The 17,451-nt window shown below is 41.4% G+C and overlaps 1 protein-coding gene across 2 annotated transcripts in view; it reads right to left on the bottom strand.

Moving 5' to 3' along the window:
* Positions 1 to 17,451, bottom strand: part of LOC146984804 (sterile alpha motif domain-containing protein 10-like) — a 53,559-nt gene that overhangs the window by 18,671 nt on the left and 17,437 nt on the right. For both annotated transcript variants that reach the window (XM_085782227.1, XM_085782226.1), the window contains exon 2: positions 13,894 to 14,078. In XM_085782227.1, the coding sequence (XP_085638353.1) occupies positions 13,894 to 14,078 (185 nt within the window). The remainder of the gene's footprint in view (positions 1 to 13,893; positions 14,079 to 17,451) is intronic.

Here is a 17,451-nt window from a genome sequence, read left to right as displayed (position 1 = left end):
TCCACTGTAAGAGCGAACATAAGGTTTAAAAGCTTGTAGACACTAAAGGGCAAACAGATGCTGTTGTTCTGACTCAATGAGCGCCCACTTTTTCACCTTTCAACCCTCATTTGGAGACTGTGATGCAAATTTCCACGACTTCACCATATTTTCTCACACATTGAATTATTGCAATTCTGGTCCTCACCCCTCTGTCAACAACATATCGTGATGCAGTAATTACATTCCATATATTATTTCTATGTGTGGTCTTTTTCTGGAGGTAATTTTCCCTGACAGCACTGCCTACATTATCCAGCCTGCGCAGTATGAGTGTAATTCTGTCATCTTTATCTTTCCCCCTCGCACCTTCATTCCTCTCTTTCTCTCTGCCTCTCTCCCTCGTCTCTTCCACTTTCCTCTGACCCCTGAAAGTTGGCAGATAGCAGCAGTCCTTTCTTTGTGTGCCACGTCCATGTGCAGGGAATTAATACGGACATCAATAAAGTCGCAACGAGTTCATATGGGCAGAAAACACAACCATCTCCTTGTCCCCCCTCAGCTCCCTCTCCCTCTTGTGTGACTTACTCTCATATCTAATCACTCATTCATGCTCTGACTGAGCCAACTCGACAACAAAGGACTTGGCTGATTCTCAGCAGAAAAACACAGAACTGCTGCCAAATGTTCCACTCCATAACTGACTGCATTTAATGGGATTATGTATGCCGAAATGTCATACACACAAATGCAAAATGCACGCACCCATGTAGCTTCATATGCAATGTTCTTGCCGCTCCTTCTCATTAATGACGCAAAAGAAATTGAACTCCCAGAACACCTTCTCACTTCTCAGCATGTGATAGACACAGGTTCATAACTATTTACATCTTTGCAAGCTCCAATAATGAGATCTCCTCCTGTCAATTTAAGCACAAAACAGCCCTTTCAAGTTCTGGCTGGTCCTCTCTCGCTCGGCATGCTCTGCTTTGTAGACTGTAATTGAAAACAACTCCATCTCTCTGTCCCAGTGTGTTTGCTCATTTCCTAATTACACACATACTTCTACCCCCAACTCAATGGAGCGCTGAATCCATTTTAATAACCCAAATTTACTGCTCAACCCCGTCATTAATTGAGATTGAGTTGGAAGAGGTGTGGAAATGCTCTCTCTCTCGTGGATGATTGAGACTGGACAGGAGAGGGTGAAACTGTTCCCTCATCTTTGGATGGACATTAGCTACTGTACGTCTGACTGCATTGAAGCTGCAAGCCTGGTGATTTCATCTCTATCTGTCTTTGCAATCCTGACTGGACAATCGTTACCTACAGTAACTTTAGCCAGGACCTATATAAGCACCAAGTGTAAAAGTCGTAACCTTTGACCCAGAGGGATGAGAGTTTACATGGGCAATGGGAGAGATTTGATTTTTCAGTGAACGGTGCCTTTATTCTGTGAACAAACTGCACTGACAGTCTAACCCTAACGGTTTCACATTTTGAAAAGTACTGTGTGCTTGTAAAAGGAAATGTATATTGTAGATATGAAATACTAAAAACGATGAATGCTTTTGAGTTGAAGAATTGTGTTAAAATATCACTTCTACCATTACTATTCCTTTTTCTGTGTGTGTTTGGGCTTCAGTTGTCTCTTGTCCTGGCTGTATGAGGCAACTGATGAGGGCTGCACTCATGAGAGGAGAGCAACAGTAAATTTCCCTGCTGGCTCTACAGCCAATAAAAGTAAAAGGATAAATCAACACTATCACCATTAGTACAGTTAAAGATTCTGCAGGAAGATTTATAATAATCCAGAGGCCTATTTTGTTTGAGAAAAGAATGTAATAAATACAGTATATATTAAAAAGGTGGCAGAATCTGTGATAACTTTAATAGCTTGTCTTTAATAGCTACAGGGGAATTTACATCATTGCAGCAGGAATTAAATGTACTTTAGATCCACTGAAGGATCATTTACTACTCATAACAAATCATGGAAACAGATAAAGATCTTTGCGTATAGATTTTTTTTTAATGACCTTAAAAGTCACATTAATTTCAATGTGCAGTATTTTTCACTAAGTGTATGAATGACAAAAAAGACAAAGATTAGGGATAAGGATGAACAAAGACAGACAAAAAACGACAAAGAGAAAGAGAGGACGGCACACGGGGGAGTGGGTACTCTGTGCGTGAGTAATGGCCTTCATCATCAGGAAGCCAGACAGAGGCGAAATAGAGTGATAGGTTCTCATCATCCCGCCTTTCCTCCGCTTCTTCCCTTGCTTTTCTTGCTCCTTTCCCCAGTCATCCATCTTTGCGTATCTGCTCTGACGCATTTCCATCTTCCCCGTTGTCCCTGTTCACCCTTTCCTACCTGCCCCGCTCCTCCCGAGACCTACTTCTGTCCAACGGGAGGAGCTCCCTCATTCATTACATACAGGAGAAGAGAGGATAGGGAGTGATGGAGCTGAGGGGGGAGGAAGAGAGGCACAGGCAGAAGTGGAAGCTGTATAAAAAGAGAAAGTCTAATGAGAGGAAGAGGGGGAAGGCAGGAAATAGCCAGAATGTATGCAACGGATGATTTCTTTTAACTTTGATCAAAAAAAAAAAGAAAATGCTTGATAATAAATAATTAAGTGAGCTTCTTATACTTGGATAGCTCCCATATTTAATCATGATGAAAACAAAGACTGATACCACTCTCTCCTATGGTGATTATGAAACTACAGCCAGGAGCTTGTGAGCTTGTTACTGAAAGGTTAGCTGATGGGCATTAAATCCAATAATCGTTAAAATTCAGTAATAATTTAACATAATATATAGTATATCTTGTTTGTTTACTCTATGTAAAAAAGGGAACCTTCATTTAGGGTGAAGATGTAAGCCTCCATTGAACCCAGAGCTCATCTTATCACTTCGATACTGATTAAACAATTGTGCTACAACATGGTCATTAGTGAGCTGTAGAGGTGCTAGTATATTGTGTAGCCTGTGGTCACCACTGCTTTTCATGCTAAGCTACATGCTCACAGGCTGTAGCTGTAGCTTCATTTAAACTGAGAGAGAAAAAAAAATAAGTCATGCTTCCATGTCTCTTTGTCTTCAATAAGACAGGTAATGTCTCCTCTGTTGCCCATCCTCTTGCCTCCACACACCCACATACTCTGACTTTGGTGCCTGCTCTTCCCTATTGATCAATCTGTTTGTATCCCCAAACAGCTTATTTGTCCTTCCCTGGTTACTTTGTTCTATCATGTCTCTCATCCCCCCTCTGTTTGCTCCTCATAAATTTTACCCTCCGCCTCCCTGACATCCTCCCTCCCCCCTCCCCGTCTTCCCTTTTTTGCTTGTTTCCCCCCTTCGATCTTTCTTCCTGACTTCTGTGCACTTCGCTACTTTTTTTTGCGCATTTAACAACTTGTGTTTGTGTGCGTATGCTCTGCCTTCTCTGTGTAGCTGAATCAGGGATTAGTTAAAAGTCAAGGGAGCGTGGGGAATCCTTAAAATTCACTCTTTGTGACCGCTGGCACCTCTCTTCCGATGCCTGCCTCTGTCTCTGCACATCCAGTCTCGGCCTGAGATTGATCAATGATGCTATGCCAAAAAGTGGTAAAAATCCAATGCTATGTTTTATAAAATGCGCGTCATATACTGCAGCTCACACCTGCCTTTCTCTGCTCTTCATCTTTGAAAGTTGGCGTTTTCAAAGTGGAAACAGACACTACTTTAATCTCCTTGAGGTAAAAGCCAAGAACACACACACACTTTCTCTCTGAGCGTCTCCGCCTGCAAACAATATTTGACACATGAAGTAAATACATTGGCCTTTGGTCAGCCCTATATATTATGGTATTAAACTACATCTTTTTATTTAACTAGGCTAGTTAAATCACAGTAGCATATAGTACTGATGTGTTGAACTTACAGGCTTGTTACTAAGTATGTATTAATTATCATGATAAATAAAACTCCACCTGTCACACAGCTCCATGTTGTCTCTGTGTGGCGTTCAGGGACAGTCAGGACAGTCTGAGGACAGAGTTTATATTAATGCACCGTGACACTGTGGCAGGTCTCTGTACGTCTTCACCACAGATCAGACACAGCATGAAAAGTGGGATTTTCGTCCCCGTAAACGCCCGCAGATTTCCCTAATTACCGGCAATTAACGACAATTTATGGACTGCAAACGTCGCGTTCGTCCGTGCCACATACTGACGGAAACGAACCACTGGTGGAGGGGCTAATTAGCATATGAATCGCGGCGAAACAGCGCCGGGTCAGAAGGTGTTAATGGCTCTAATCAGCATATGAACAGCAGCAGCCAGGCGGGGCTTGAATGGCCTCACTCAGTATTGGTTGAAACCACTACTCTTAAACCAGAAAAATGACTCGGGATTGGTTGATATATATACTTTTAAACTAGGAAAATGACTCGTGATTGGTTGATATGTATACTTTTAAACTAGGAAAATGACTTGTGATTGGTTCATATACTTTTAAACTAGGAAAATGACTTGTGATTGGTTCATATGTATACTTTTAAACTAGAAAAATGACTCGCGATTGGTTGACATATAGGCTACTTTTAAATTAGGAAAATGACTCCTAATTGGTTGAAATATTGTTATCCTATGGACATGAATTTATTGAGCAAAGAAAAATTGCCAGCAACATGTTTATTCACAGAAAGAGCTTTATTGGCATAAATAATAATAAAAAAATGTATGTATACATAGCACAAAACACAACACACAGCATTCTCCTCCATGATCATACGGTACAGCTCTGTTTGCTGCGTCTGGGATGTAGGTAACAGATGACACTCTTTTTTAATTTTGTCCATGTTGTAAACATCTGTGGTGTGTTGCCCTGTATTTAGGATTTGCCTCTGAATGTGAGGCTGCAGAGCTCCAGAGACCTTTTCACAGCTTCCGCCTGTGCTGCAAGTATAACACAGATACACTTAGGCACAGCATTAACATGCATCCCCTTACATTGAACAGTAAGCAGAAAGTACTAAACGTTACTTACACACAATAGTGTCTTTATCGGCATCAGGCACAGTGGTCACGAGGTCAGTCTGTGAAAACAAAATGTACGGTTAAGATGAGTATCTGTTTACGTTTTTCCTTATGCAGCAGAATGAACACATAGCCTATTCTTTAAATCTTACCCTTGCTCTGGTTTGTAGCTCCTCCAAGTTGCCTCAGAGTTGTGAAGACGGCGTACTGCATCCTGTAAATACACAGAAACACAGTTTGATAAAGCAACACACTTGGTTCAGGCTACTTTTTAGCTTGGGCTACGGAAAGAAAAGCTTTACTTTGAGGCTACTTAGCTTAGCAAGCAGGCACCGAACATATTCTTACCGCAATTTGGGGATTGCATCCGTCTTTTCCTCTTAAGAGTTGGGCTCCTCTGGCCTGTTTTTCATCTCCAAGCATGAAGGCAGTCAGTCCGAGTCTGTGTCGGCGGTAGTTATCTGGACGAGACAGCCCACTAACAGCGTTCAAAAGCACTCTCCTCTCGTCGGTCTGCGACTTGCTGTGGAAAGGTGTTCGCGTCCACGCAGAGGAGTTGAGGGGGAGGCGATAGTATGTCTATGGTTAAGACGCTGTCCAGCCATTGTAGTCAACGAATCAGCAAAGTTAGAAAAAGTTGTGAAGAAGTCTGTTTACTCCTTGTAGCCTCGCATCACCAGCTCTTCAGACAAGCGAAGAACTCCTTGCAAGTACTTCCGTGTTAGTCCCGCCCATGACCTCACGTGATTGGATGAGTCTCGTCGGGTCCTCCAATCACAGGGGAGTTTCATTGTTATATGGAAGAACTCGCGAGATGTGGTTTGCCATCTCTCAACACTCATTCCAAAATATATGTTCAAAGTTGTATTCATTTTAGACAAACCTGGGAAAAAGTCCCATTGTCTAGTTAAAATGTGGTTGCTTTTCACTGTTGTGGTTGTTGTATTAATCTTTTTTTACATAACATTGTAGTAGATAACACATTTTACATAATTTTTAAAAAACCTATTTAGATGATGATTAAAGTCAATTTGTTTGTTTTTTCTCTGAATATATTTCTTTTAAAATAGTTGGGTTTTTTTTTGTTTGTTTGTTTTTGTTTTTTTACATATGGCCCTAATACACCAGCGTACTTCTCAGTATTGACAAAATGTGTTCAAATGCATAAAAACTTTTTGTGGATGTTTTAAATTGACAGTGGGTTTTATAAGGATTAAAATGAAGTTAATACCTTTTAGAAAAATCTTACCTGGAATAACACTCCTCCTGCTACCAAGCTACACTGATTTGCATTTGTATAGCTCACAGCATGATCATTTACATGTTAAAGCCTTCCCTTGAATTAGGGAGAGGGGGGTGATGGGGGGGGAACTGCCCAGCACAATTTCTGACAATTCACGACAATTCCCGACAGTTGTGGGTGTTTCCTGCAAATTGTCGTATGCATTCGCAAACCTGAACTTCCACGACAATCTACAGTGCCGCTAACTGTCGAAAATCCCACTTTTCATGCAGTGAGATGTTCAGCTGGAGGAGGAAAACTCAGCTGTTCTCTCCACCGCGACGTGCGCCTGGCGGTTTTTTTTATTTTATATATATATCAAGCTCCGGTAGCACAGCAGGACGCTGTGCAGCTTCTGCTCACCTGACTCTGTGCAGCTTCTTCATTACATCCAAACAGTCCGACACAGCGACGCACTGCTCCTCTTTTGGCGCATTTCCACTAGCACGGCTCGGCTCGATACGGCTCGGCTCGGCTCGGCACGGCTCGGTTTGGTTTGGTTGTGTTTCCATTACAACTGAGTATCACTAGTGCCACCGTGACGTCATTTACACGGCGCCGAGCAACGCTCTAAACTCTGTAAATATATAACTTTAGCAACATTTGAAACATTTTCAGGTGAGAAAGTAGTCGTTTAGATCCCCAACGTGTTGAAAATCTGACAAAATCTGACAAAATACCAGCTGTAGCTCATCAGCCCGGAACTCGCCGTCACGGACCAGAAGCGACGGCGGCGTTTGGCCTCAGTGTCTCGGACTTCCAGAGCAGCTACAGCAGCGTTATGACCTCAACCATGGTTGATGAGAGCAGAAATGTTGTTGTTGTTGTTGTTGTTGTGAAAATGGGCGAGCTCGTGAAGACGCGAATTTACACAAAATGGTCACGAGTCAAAAAGAGCGTCAAACCGCGTATCTCGCGTTTGATCGCGCGTCAGAACTCAAGCGAAAAAACGCGTTCCTCGTGTTTGGTGGGAAGCCCCTTGTGGGTCTTTTACACCGCGGACGTAACGAATAAACGGTGACGGTGTGAACAAACAACATAGAACAGGACCAGACGTTGTTTCCTCTTTTCACCGACAGCTCCACTCTCCCTTACTTACACTAACTACTGTTATTGTTGAGGCAGAGAATTGTGGGATTTGTAGTTTTTGACCAATCGCAGGTTGTGCTCTTTCTTTTTGTGATTTAAGGGGCAAATGCGAGTGAAATGCTCGCCCATGGTGGGCATAAGAAAATGTAAGACCTGTCTACAATTATTTAAGACTTGAACACAATAATTCAACAAATTTAAGACATTTTAAGACCTTAAATTTAGATTTTCACATTTAAGACTTTTTAAGACCCCGCGGATACCCTGTTATTTCATATAAAAGTTTAAGTGCATACATATTTTATGATGCTGTGTGTTATATATATTTAAGACCATCTTAGAATTTTCTAATAAATGTAATACTTTTTAAGGCCTTAATTTTAGATACATGAATTTAAGACTTTTTAAGGATCCGCGGATACCCTGAGAAGTTGTGCGCTCGCAGCAGGACAGATAATCAGATGGATAATCGGTAAAGTTAATAATTTCACTTAATGTGGCCATGAATAAATTAATTTCGATGTTTCGCCTGTTATTAAACGCAAATCTTGAATAGGTCTCCGCTGTTTTCACATTTAAAAAGGTCTTTGTTGTCTTTGTACAGAGACAATATGAGATTTGCTTGTAGCCACAGCACTTAAAAAACCCTCTGTAACCTATTTTCATAGGCACACCAGCCTCGCTTTCAATAAAACACACACTCGCATTCCATAATTGCGATCAGTGAAATATATGAAAACAATAAAATACAATTTAAAAATGAGAGAAAAAAAAATCAAAATTAACGCAATAGTTACTTTCCCTGGTAACTAGTTACTATTATAGTGAAGTAGTGGAGTTACTAACTCAGTTACTTTTTGGGAGAAGTAATTAGTAACTATAACTAATTACTTTTTAAAAGTAACGTTCCCAACACTGCCTATCCATCTCTGTTTCTGCTGAGACTCAGATCTCTCCAAAGACCCTGACATGTCCTGACACATGATCCTTCACACCTCTCTCCTCCACTTCTCACTTCACCTTACCCTTCATTCCTCCCCCCTCAGTAAAACTGAGCCCACCCCCTTTGTGCCTGGCAGTTTCTGATGCATCATTTAGCACCCTTGGGTCTCCCACCGCTCACGAGAGCCCCGTGCATATCTGCGCTTGAGTGTGCCACTGTGATTCCGAAAATGTTGAAGTGTGAGCTTTTGCGAGTGTCTGCTTGACTGTTCCTGTGCAAGTGAGTGTGTGAACTGTCAGCCTCTGTTAGCCTCGTACAACTCTGCCTTCGCTTGTCCTCAGAACCGAGTGTGTAAATGTCTTACACCCATGCGCATGTGAGCGGGCTCTCAGTGGGCGGACAATGGGCCAGATGGGATTTTCACAAAGCTCTCGATTTAGCATGAGTCAAACATGTGTCTCAGACAGAGCGACACATCACTGAGTGGCTGGACAAGGACAACAGACTAAACCATTTCTGCCTCACTGCCCAGAAGCTCTCTCTGTCTCTCTGTCTCTCTCTCTACACCAGCACAGCCACTGGCCACCAAGGTGATGCTTCAAAATAAGTCTTTATACCTCAACCGCCAGATGTCATTTGTCACAGCCTTTGCAAAAAAAACAACAACAACATATGAGCATTTTCTGACGCTCCTATCAGATGAGAATGTTTGTCTGTGCTTTCAACAATCATAAGTATAACCTGATTTGCAGTATTTAGCCAAATTCAGGTACTTGGGTAAGATTATGGATGGTAATAAAAACATAGGCTACTGTCTGTTGCAAGGAGGTGTATACAGAAAAGTGCTAATTCTGTATGCACAACCATTCACACACCTCCTCATTCAGAGGTTTTGTGGCAGGCGAAAAAACACCACTTTGGCCTTTCCCTCTGAGTGAGCACAATCATTATCTGCATGACAACAGGTTACTTACTTGTCACAGTAATTTTGAGGTTTTGAAGAGATCCACAAATACTAATTGTTGACAACTGCTCCACCACCCACACTGGGAAGAAGTAGTTAAATTTAAAATAAGCTAATACAACAAAACAATTCCCTCATGACTTGACTTGAAAAGATAATATGAAAGGGGAATCTGTGTAGGTGATGGCGTTTGATCAAACGTACTGTAACAAGACTATAAGTGAACAGCTGTGCTGCTGAGATGAATTAATATTCGACTGTATAATGCAAAATGCTAAGGTCAGCATGCTAACATGCTCACACTGACAATACAAGCACCTGAAGCATTCATTGCCTTACTTAAGTTAGCATGTGGCCATACTATTAATTACTAATTAGCACTGAACACACAGTATAGCTCAGGCAGTAAAGCTTAAAGGGATAGTAGCATTTTTTTAAAGTGTGGTTGTATGATCTACAAATAGCCCCTAAGTACTTTAATTGCAGTAGAAGACTCTCTACACTCCTCCCGTTAGCAACGCCAGCCCATAGCCCTGCCCAGAGATTTACAACATACATTGTTGTGAATGGACCCAAAGAAACGGCCTATTTTCGTGGCCTAAAAGAGGTTTGAAAAAAATACACAGTTCCATTGTTCGCTATAATATCATTTTTTCCAGCCCTTCAAAGTGCAGCAAAAACGCAGTTTTTATTTGGACCTAACCAACTCACGTAGGCCTATCCCTCCACCCAGGGTTAGCGCCCGCCGATCAGCAGTTGGTTAGGTCCAAATAAAAACTGTGTTTTTCCTGCACTTTGAGGGGCTGGAAAAAATTATATTACAGCGAACAATGGGACTGTGTATTTTTTTTCAGGTAAAACCTCTTTTAGGCCGCGAAAATAGGCCGTTTCTTTGGGTCTGTTCACAACAATGTATGTTGTAAATCTTTGGGCAGGGCTATTATGGGCTGGCGTTGCTAACGGGAGGAGTGCAGAGAGTCTTCTACTGCAATTAAAGTACTTAGGGGCTATTTGTAGATCATACAACCCCACTTTGAAAAAATGCTACTATCCCTTTAACTTGTTAATGCTCTACATTTGTTTTTACAGTGACAATATAAGTCATAGACATAGATAGGATATTGGTGGATATGATATTATAGAAATCAATCTGTGGTGCAGTACAAGACAATATATACTGACATATGTGGATGTCAGTGCAGTGGTGCACATTTGCCAAATCAGAGCTACAGTCACAATAGCAGCTAGTGGTGGATTCCATAAATGAATCCAATTGGTATAGAAAATAATGAGCTCGACTGGAGACATTCACTTTAACGATGCAGGGTGTTATCTTGGTAATTTCTTTGTGAGGACTGGTCGGAGTTTCGGAGAAAGTTTCATGTACTATTTGTATGTGACTTCACTGCTTTGTGTTGGTATCAGCCGGAAGGTCAGCCACTGTGCTCTGTAATGAGGAGGGAAAAATAATCACACAGTGGTCCCTCTCCTTCGCCCCCTCAGTGAAGCAAATTAAGAGACTTACTTCCTGTAACAGGCTTGATTCAGATACAGAAAATGAAGCTGCACTGGCTGCTGTTAGTTCCTAAATTGCATCTCTATTATTGCACCTATTCCCCCGTCTCATCTAAAGGTCCCCCCACAAGCTGTGTGTCAGACAGCAAAATGAGAGCCACCCACAAACCCCCCTCCCCTAACCCCATCTGGCTACCCAAACAACAGCCAATTCAAGGGATGGCACAGAAGGTGCGCCAACTACACAATGACTCATTATTTGGAAAAATCCTATTAGCAGATAGGTCTGCATACAGGTCCGCCTGCAGCAATGTAACAAGACAAATAAGTATATAACCTCTAAAATCATTTAAGCTGTCACTGAGTCAGCGGGCAGTGGTGGCTGACTTTATTGCACCTGTTTCCAATACAAATGAACTTGACAACAGGCAACCTTATTCAGTCTCATTCAAAACACACATTTTTCACACAATTTCCAAATAATCGCTTAAAAATAAATAAATAAAAAAAGATCCATTATGTAAGAAAAATAAATTATCCCACTTTGATTTATGTTTTTTTTTTATTATACTGTAAATGAGAAAAAATATATCACTTTGCAGTGTATACTTGGGAATGGGTACATCTGCAACCAATCTATGTGTGACCACTTCAGGTCAGCACTGCAGCCAGATACTTTGATGTTGGGATCATCTTTAGTATTAACAGCCATGTTTGTGCATGCATGAACAATAATGCTGTATACTGAAGATTTTTTTACTCCCTTCTCTCTATATAGCTTGTCTCCTCTCTGCATCAGCATATCCGTGTGTGTACGTGTGTTTACAGGTATGTGTGTGTGTGTGTGTGTGTGTGTGTGTGTGTGTGTTCAGGATGTGAATTTGCATAGCAGGACATAATGTGTTATATCAGCTTTATTAAACAGATAAGGAAGATTCCCCAAGTGTCACCTTATATATAGCGGCTGAGCTGTGTTTCACTAAACTGTCTCCCTCATCACAGCTGATGTGTGCACAACCAGTGTAATGAAGAGTAATCTAATCATCACTCCTGAGAGAACTGAGTGCACAAACACTAATCCACACAACACACACCATCACACAAGCAGGCACATGCGCACGGATGCAAGCACGCCTGCACACACAAATGCTTCGTATTACTGATACAGGAATGGACACTGAAGAATGTTGTGAATGCACAGACACACACACACAGAGGGACAGAGAGAGGGAGAGAGAGAGGGAGAGAGAGCTGGACGGCTCTCCCATTTGTTGAATAATGCATAAAGAGGCTTGTTGCCACAATGAAATGATAAGCCTTACTTCTCATGGTATAGAGGAGGTTTAATTATCCAGTCTCTGTGTAATCACATGGAAACAGCTTCCCACTCGTCTTTTATTAAGCCTTTTATAGCTGTTATAGCTGAGGGGGCACTCTTTTATGAATTATTGAACAATCTTGCAGTGCATATGTACGTCTTACCGCCTCGTAATAGCAAACTTTCTTCAAGGCAGTGGGGGAGACAAAATAAATGACCTCCACTGGCCTATCTGCTCTCTTTCATGTGAGGAATATAGGAACCAGGAGGGAGGCTGTTGTGTCATATGCTGTTTTAGGTCAAACACAGGCAGAATACCTTAAAATAGATCTTTTTTTTCTCCCCTCTTTGTTTTGCCTCTCTCTGGTGCTGCACAGATGGGATTCTATTTTGCACGAAAGAGATGTGTGGAAGTAAATGATGCTCTGGCTGCTTACATTATACTGCTGAGACACTGAGCCACCAAGCAGACATTCCTCACCACCCAGTCAGCACTGAAGTGACTTTCGAAACCGGTGTTTATATCTGTCACTTCTGTTAAAGCTGCTGCACACAGCTTTAGGAAAAAAACAAAAATAACATGCATCTGTGGAATAAATTAGATTTTTAGATAGGAGAGATGGTACATTTCTCAGTGTGTGCAGTGTGTGCTCCCTTGGACTGTATAAGCACAGTTACATCACGAGCCATGAGGGCAGCCAACATCATACAAGATAAAACAATTAGACTTTTTGTTACCACTGAGATTTGGCAGCTAGGGATGCAGCGCTGATGTTCCCCCTTGTCTCTGTGATGCTAACAGATGATCTTCCACAGAAGATTCACTGCACGAATGTAAAGCTTTGAAAAGACAAAGCTTTTCTGAGTTACTGTTTATTTCACATGAGATGATATTTAATTACTGCAAAACTCCCCATGAGGAAAATAATGTTTTCTTAAAAAAGTCCATGCTGCTTCATTAAAATATTTAACCTAACACTGATGTAATTTAATATAAAAGTGAACTGTGAAATTGCTCATAACTTATAAATATATCTGTATCTGTATACAGAAAAATGTCCAAAGAAAAAGATTAATATCCTATAATATCCGTGATTTTAAAATCCCTAGCATAGCATTTAGCAAATGTTTTCACGCGTCTGTTTGCCAGCTTTTTTGTGTCATATTGTCATATTGTCATGCATCTTCATCATGTGCTGTTTTATCCCGAGGGAAGGAAAATGTTTTCATTTCCTTGAATATGAAAAAACACAACATCTGTTCTTCTGTTCATATCAATTCCACTGACAAATGATGCCTTAAAATGACAAAAATAAACCATTAAAAACACTAGCTAAATGTAGAATTGGATGATCTGGATGTAATCCGTAATGTTTGTGTGTGGGAAAATCTTAAAATATTCCTCTTTTTTTAATTTGGTAATAAATAAATAAACAAATAAAGCATGCTTTCTTTTCTCTAAACTGCTGTGATTGCCCGATGGCTGGAATTTATTTCTTTTGAAAAATCCAAATCAGCCACAGATTATGCACAAACCATTTCACTGCATATTGCTTCGCCAATAAAACCAAGTATGAGTTGGGCCTCAGAAGCTTTCTTTCTCTTTCATGTTTGTTATGGCTGAATCTTCCCAAATCTGACTTATTGCCTGAAACGACTTATTTTATCTGCCTGTAATCTGATTTTGTGAGAGAAAACACATATGAAAACCATTCCTATGCAGTGAACACACTCCTCCTTTCTGCTTCTCCCCCTGTTGTGTGGACGTCTGTATACCTGGATGCCCTCTGTGCCGGGCTGCTGCAGGAGCTTGACGGTGCGTGTGTGTGCTGTTTTCTGGCCGCGGCCGTCGTGCCAGGTCAGGTTGCTGCCTCCGGCACGGCGTGGCAGCTGGTAGCTTAGCTCCTCAGCAGACACCGTGTGCTCCAGGGAGGCGCGGCAAAAACTGAAGCTGGACGCCGCTGAGAGAGACAGAGAGAGAGAGAGAAAAGGAAGGAGAAGGGGAAGGGAAGAGCAAAGAGAGACAAGCAGAGGTGGAAGAATGAACACCGATAAGCATTCGCTTTGTATTTTCTTTGTTGCAAACACACTGTCTATGAACTGAGCAACAGGAAAAACCAAAAAACAACTAAATAAATGATTGATAATCCTCAAAGAGCTTAACAGACTGCATTCACTTCAGATTACACGCTCTGTGTACAGACTGAGATAGAAACAGATGGCTGTTTTGGTGATGGTGGTGGGCAGCAGTGCTACTCCACTGTGATCTCCAATTATGCTGAGTGCATATTCACAGAGGCCGCACACAATTTTTGGAATTGTGTCTCTCTTGCTAGATTAGTCCTTGATTATTTAAATCCTGCATCATGAATATTTGATGTTTTTTTTTTCTTCTTCTTTCCTCTCAGTGTCTTTCACTCCCAATCTTCCTCCCAGGACTGAGTGTTAGATGTGAGCAAGCAAAGCAAAAGAAAAGTTGTCAAATGCAAGGTCAGAGCACAGTTCTGTAACAGCCACGTGGCATCTCCTGCAGATCACATCAAGACGAACAGGCTAGTTGATTGTCTGTGGCAATGGATTTGGGTTTTTTTTATGTAATGTGAATGATTCAAGAGGATATGACTGCTCACTAGCCAGATGTAATAGAGAGGAGACAGTTGAAGGGAGCAGAAAGGTCAAGGGAAAGAGAAAAAGCAACCTTGCTATTGTCTGCTTTCTGGAGATATCACACTTTTTAGGTGAGTAACGAAAACAAGAAACCTGTTCATTCAAGGTTATGAGAAACCTGGTAAGGACATTTGGGACAGCAAAACTTGAGACATTTAGGATACAACGGTTGACCAGGTTTCTAACCAGTGTAATGTGAGTTCAGTCAGTGTCACTGTGGAAAGGAAAGATCATTACTCAGAGGGATGCGTCTTGGCTGCCAAAATATTTAAATCTCAAGTCCAACAAAAACTGACACTGTAATAAATTAGTAACAGATACACAGTCTGAATTGCAGCATATGGCACACAGCAGAAAGACTTAAAATATAGGCCTTCGATGCTTCAATACCAGAGAAGAAATGAGACAACAAGAGGCAAGTAAGTGCAGCGTTGCACAGCATCCAGGGTATTCTACAACTTCCTTTGCTTATTTCCCAGAGCCATAAATATGCAACTTCTGTATTTTCATGTATGCATGTAAGCGTAGTCATTGAGACAGAGACAGAATTGCTGATGATAGAGTTAAAAGTGGAACAAGGCATAATAAATGTTGCATTCATTACTTTTTAATATGGAAAAGAAAAGCTTCTATACAAAGGAACAATATCAGAACGTTGTCTGAGTAAAGCCTCATTTCATCTCCCACAAATGAGACATGAATTTCTTATCCATTCTCCACCTCAGAGACCAGATTTTTTTTAAAGGGAGATTAGAGTTTTTCGGAGGTAGTGTGTTAAGTTATATAAGGTCTTTCCATTGTGTTCATCCATTTGTTTCTAGTTGTCTCTTCATTCTTTCAGTGATGTGATTCCTAGGTGACTGGGTTTTCCCCCTGTGGCTATAACCTATATTCCCATACAACTAACTACAAAAGAGGTGAATAGGCATGAAGATATAACAAAGATGTATGCTGCCAAATGTAGGTTATGACTAGGTCACAGCCTACATTTCCCTGCAGATTTCAAGTCTCTGGGAAACTGAAAGAGGAATAAGAGGTTTTACCCTAAGCCCACAGTTTGCACATATACAGAGTCCAGCCACCTTCTATATTTATAGTATTGAAAAAATGTACTTCCAATGTACCAATAAATCTAGTTGTCAACATTTCAGGCTGTAAACACCACCCTATTGATAGAAGACTGGAAATATGATAATCCGACTAAGATCACTCACTCAGTCATTCACAGTCCCTCATGATTACTTTGCTGGCCCTGCTGCTGTGGTTCAGCTAAAAATGGAAGAAAAAACAGACAAAAGTAGATACACCGCCTCATGGTTGTGTGCTACTGCCAACCAGCCTTGTAGGAATTATGGTCTTAATCACTCGTTGCTAAATTACATCAATGAATAGTCAGGGGTGTTTTCACCAAACCTTATGATGTCACAGAGAAGTTGACTTTAGTTAATACAATGTCATCATTGCATAATTTCATCCTATTAGACATTTGTGTTTCAATTGTGCCGTGATCAGTGTATGAATTTGAGAGTTATGACCAAAAACATGTTTTGTGAGGTCACAGTGACCTTGACTTTTGACCTTTCAACACCAAATTCAGTCCATTGTTGAATCCAAGCAAGTGTATGTGACTGATATAATGACGTTCCCCTGTGGCATCCCTGAAATCTCACATTCACAAGAACATGACTATAAATGTAATCAGCTCATCCCTGTGTCCATGTGGACATTTCTAGCAAATGAGAAGAAAATCCCTCAAGGTGTTACCAAGATATCACATTCACAAGAATGGGATGAATGGACAGACAACCTGAAAACATAATGCCTCGGGCCCTGACTGTCACCGGCGCGGAAGCATAACAAGTACAACCTGACATTCCTTCGACCAACAAGTGAGAACAAGGCTTCCCATTTTAGAAAGGCCCAGCAGACCACTGGGACTTGCTGTGTGACAGCAAAGGCTTGTGGGAAACATCTGGTTGCAGATGAGTGAAGAGGGTAAGAAAGAAAAATATTTCTTTCAAGCCAACCTGGAGGTCCAAAATCCAAGTGAACACTGGTGAATACAGAATTCACATGGCCATGATGGAGGAATGAAAAAGAGGGTGGCAATGAAAAGAGAAGAAAGGCCTGTCAGGAATCACTGATGTGTGACCTGTTCTGCCTCTCTCCCCTCCTACATGTTTCTCCACACCCTCTCTTGCTCTCCATGCTTCACTCCTGCCTTCCCCATGTCTGCATTGTTGCTGCTTTTGTATCTTTCACAGCACCGTGCCTCTTGTTTCCTCTCTTTCCTCTCTCTATCTCTCTGTGTTGCTCTGTCTCTTCCTGGTTGTCAGGTCATTGGGATAAACTAGGCCCAACCCTGATGTAATTACTGCCAGTCAGACTGAGGGGGAGGAGACAGGAGGAAGAAACGTGGGAAGCTAAGCGCCTTGCAGCTCTAAAGACCTGCCAATCTCACAGAAAGAGACAAGAGAAAGCCCAAAAGCAAGAGCAAGACAGACAAGAACGAGAGGGAAGGGGGAGGCAGTGCTGTAAATTAGCTCTTGATCCATGCAAACTGACAGTAAACTGATCAAACTGTATCAAGGTAAAAGAGCTCAGGGATGAAGCTGGGGAGATGCATTAATAGACCACGAAACAACTGCATCTCAAAAGCTGTTACAG

The sequence above is a fragment of the Trachurus japonicus genome, chromosome 7 (assembly GCF_045865225.1).
Source record: "Trachurus japonicus isolate A0001 chromosome 7, Traja_1.0".
Taxonomy (NCBI): domain Eukaryota; kingdom Metazoa; phylum Chordata; class Actinopteri; order Carangiformes; family Carangidae; genus Trachurus; species Trachurus japonicus.
This window is presented reverse-complemented; position numbering and strand designations above follow the sequence as displayed.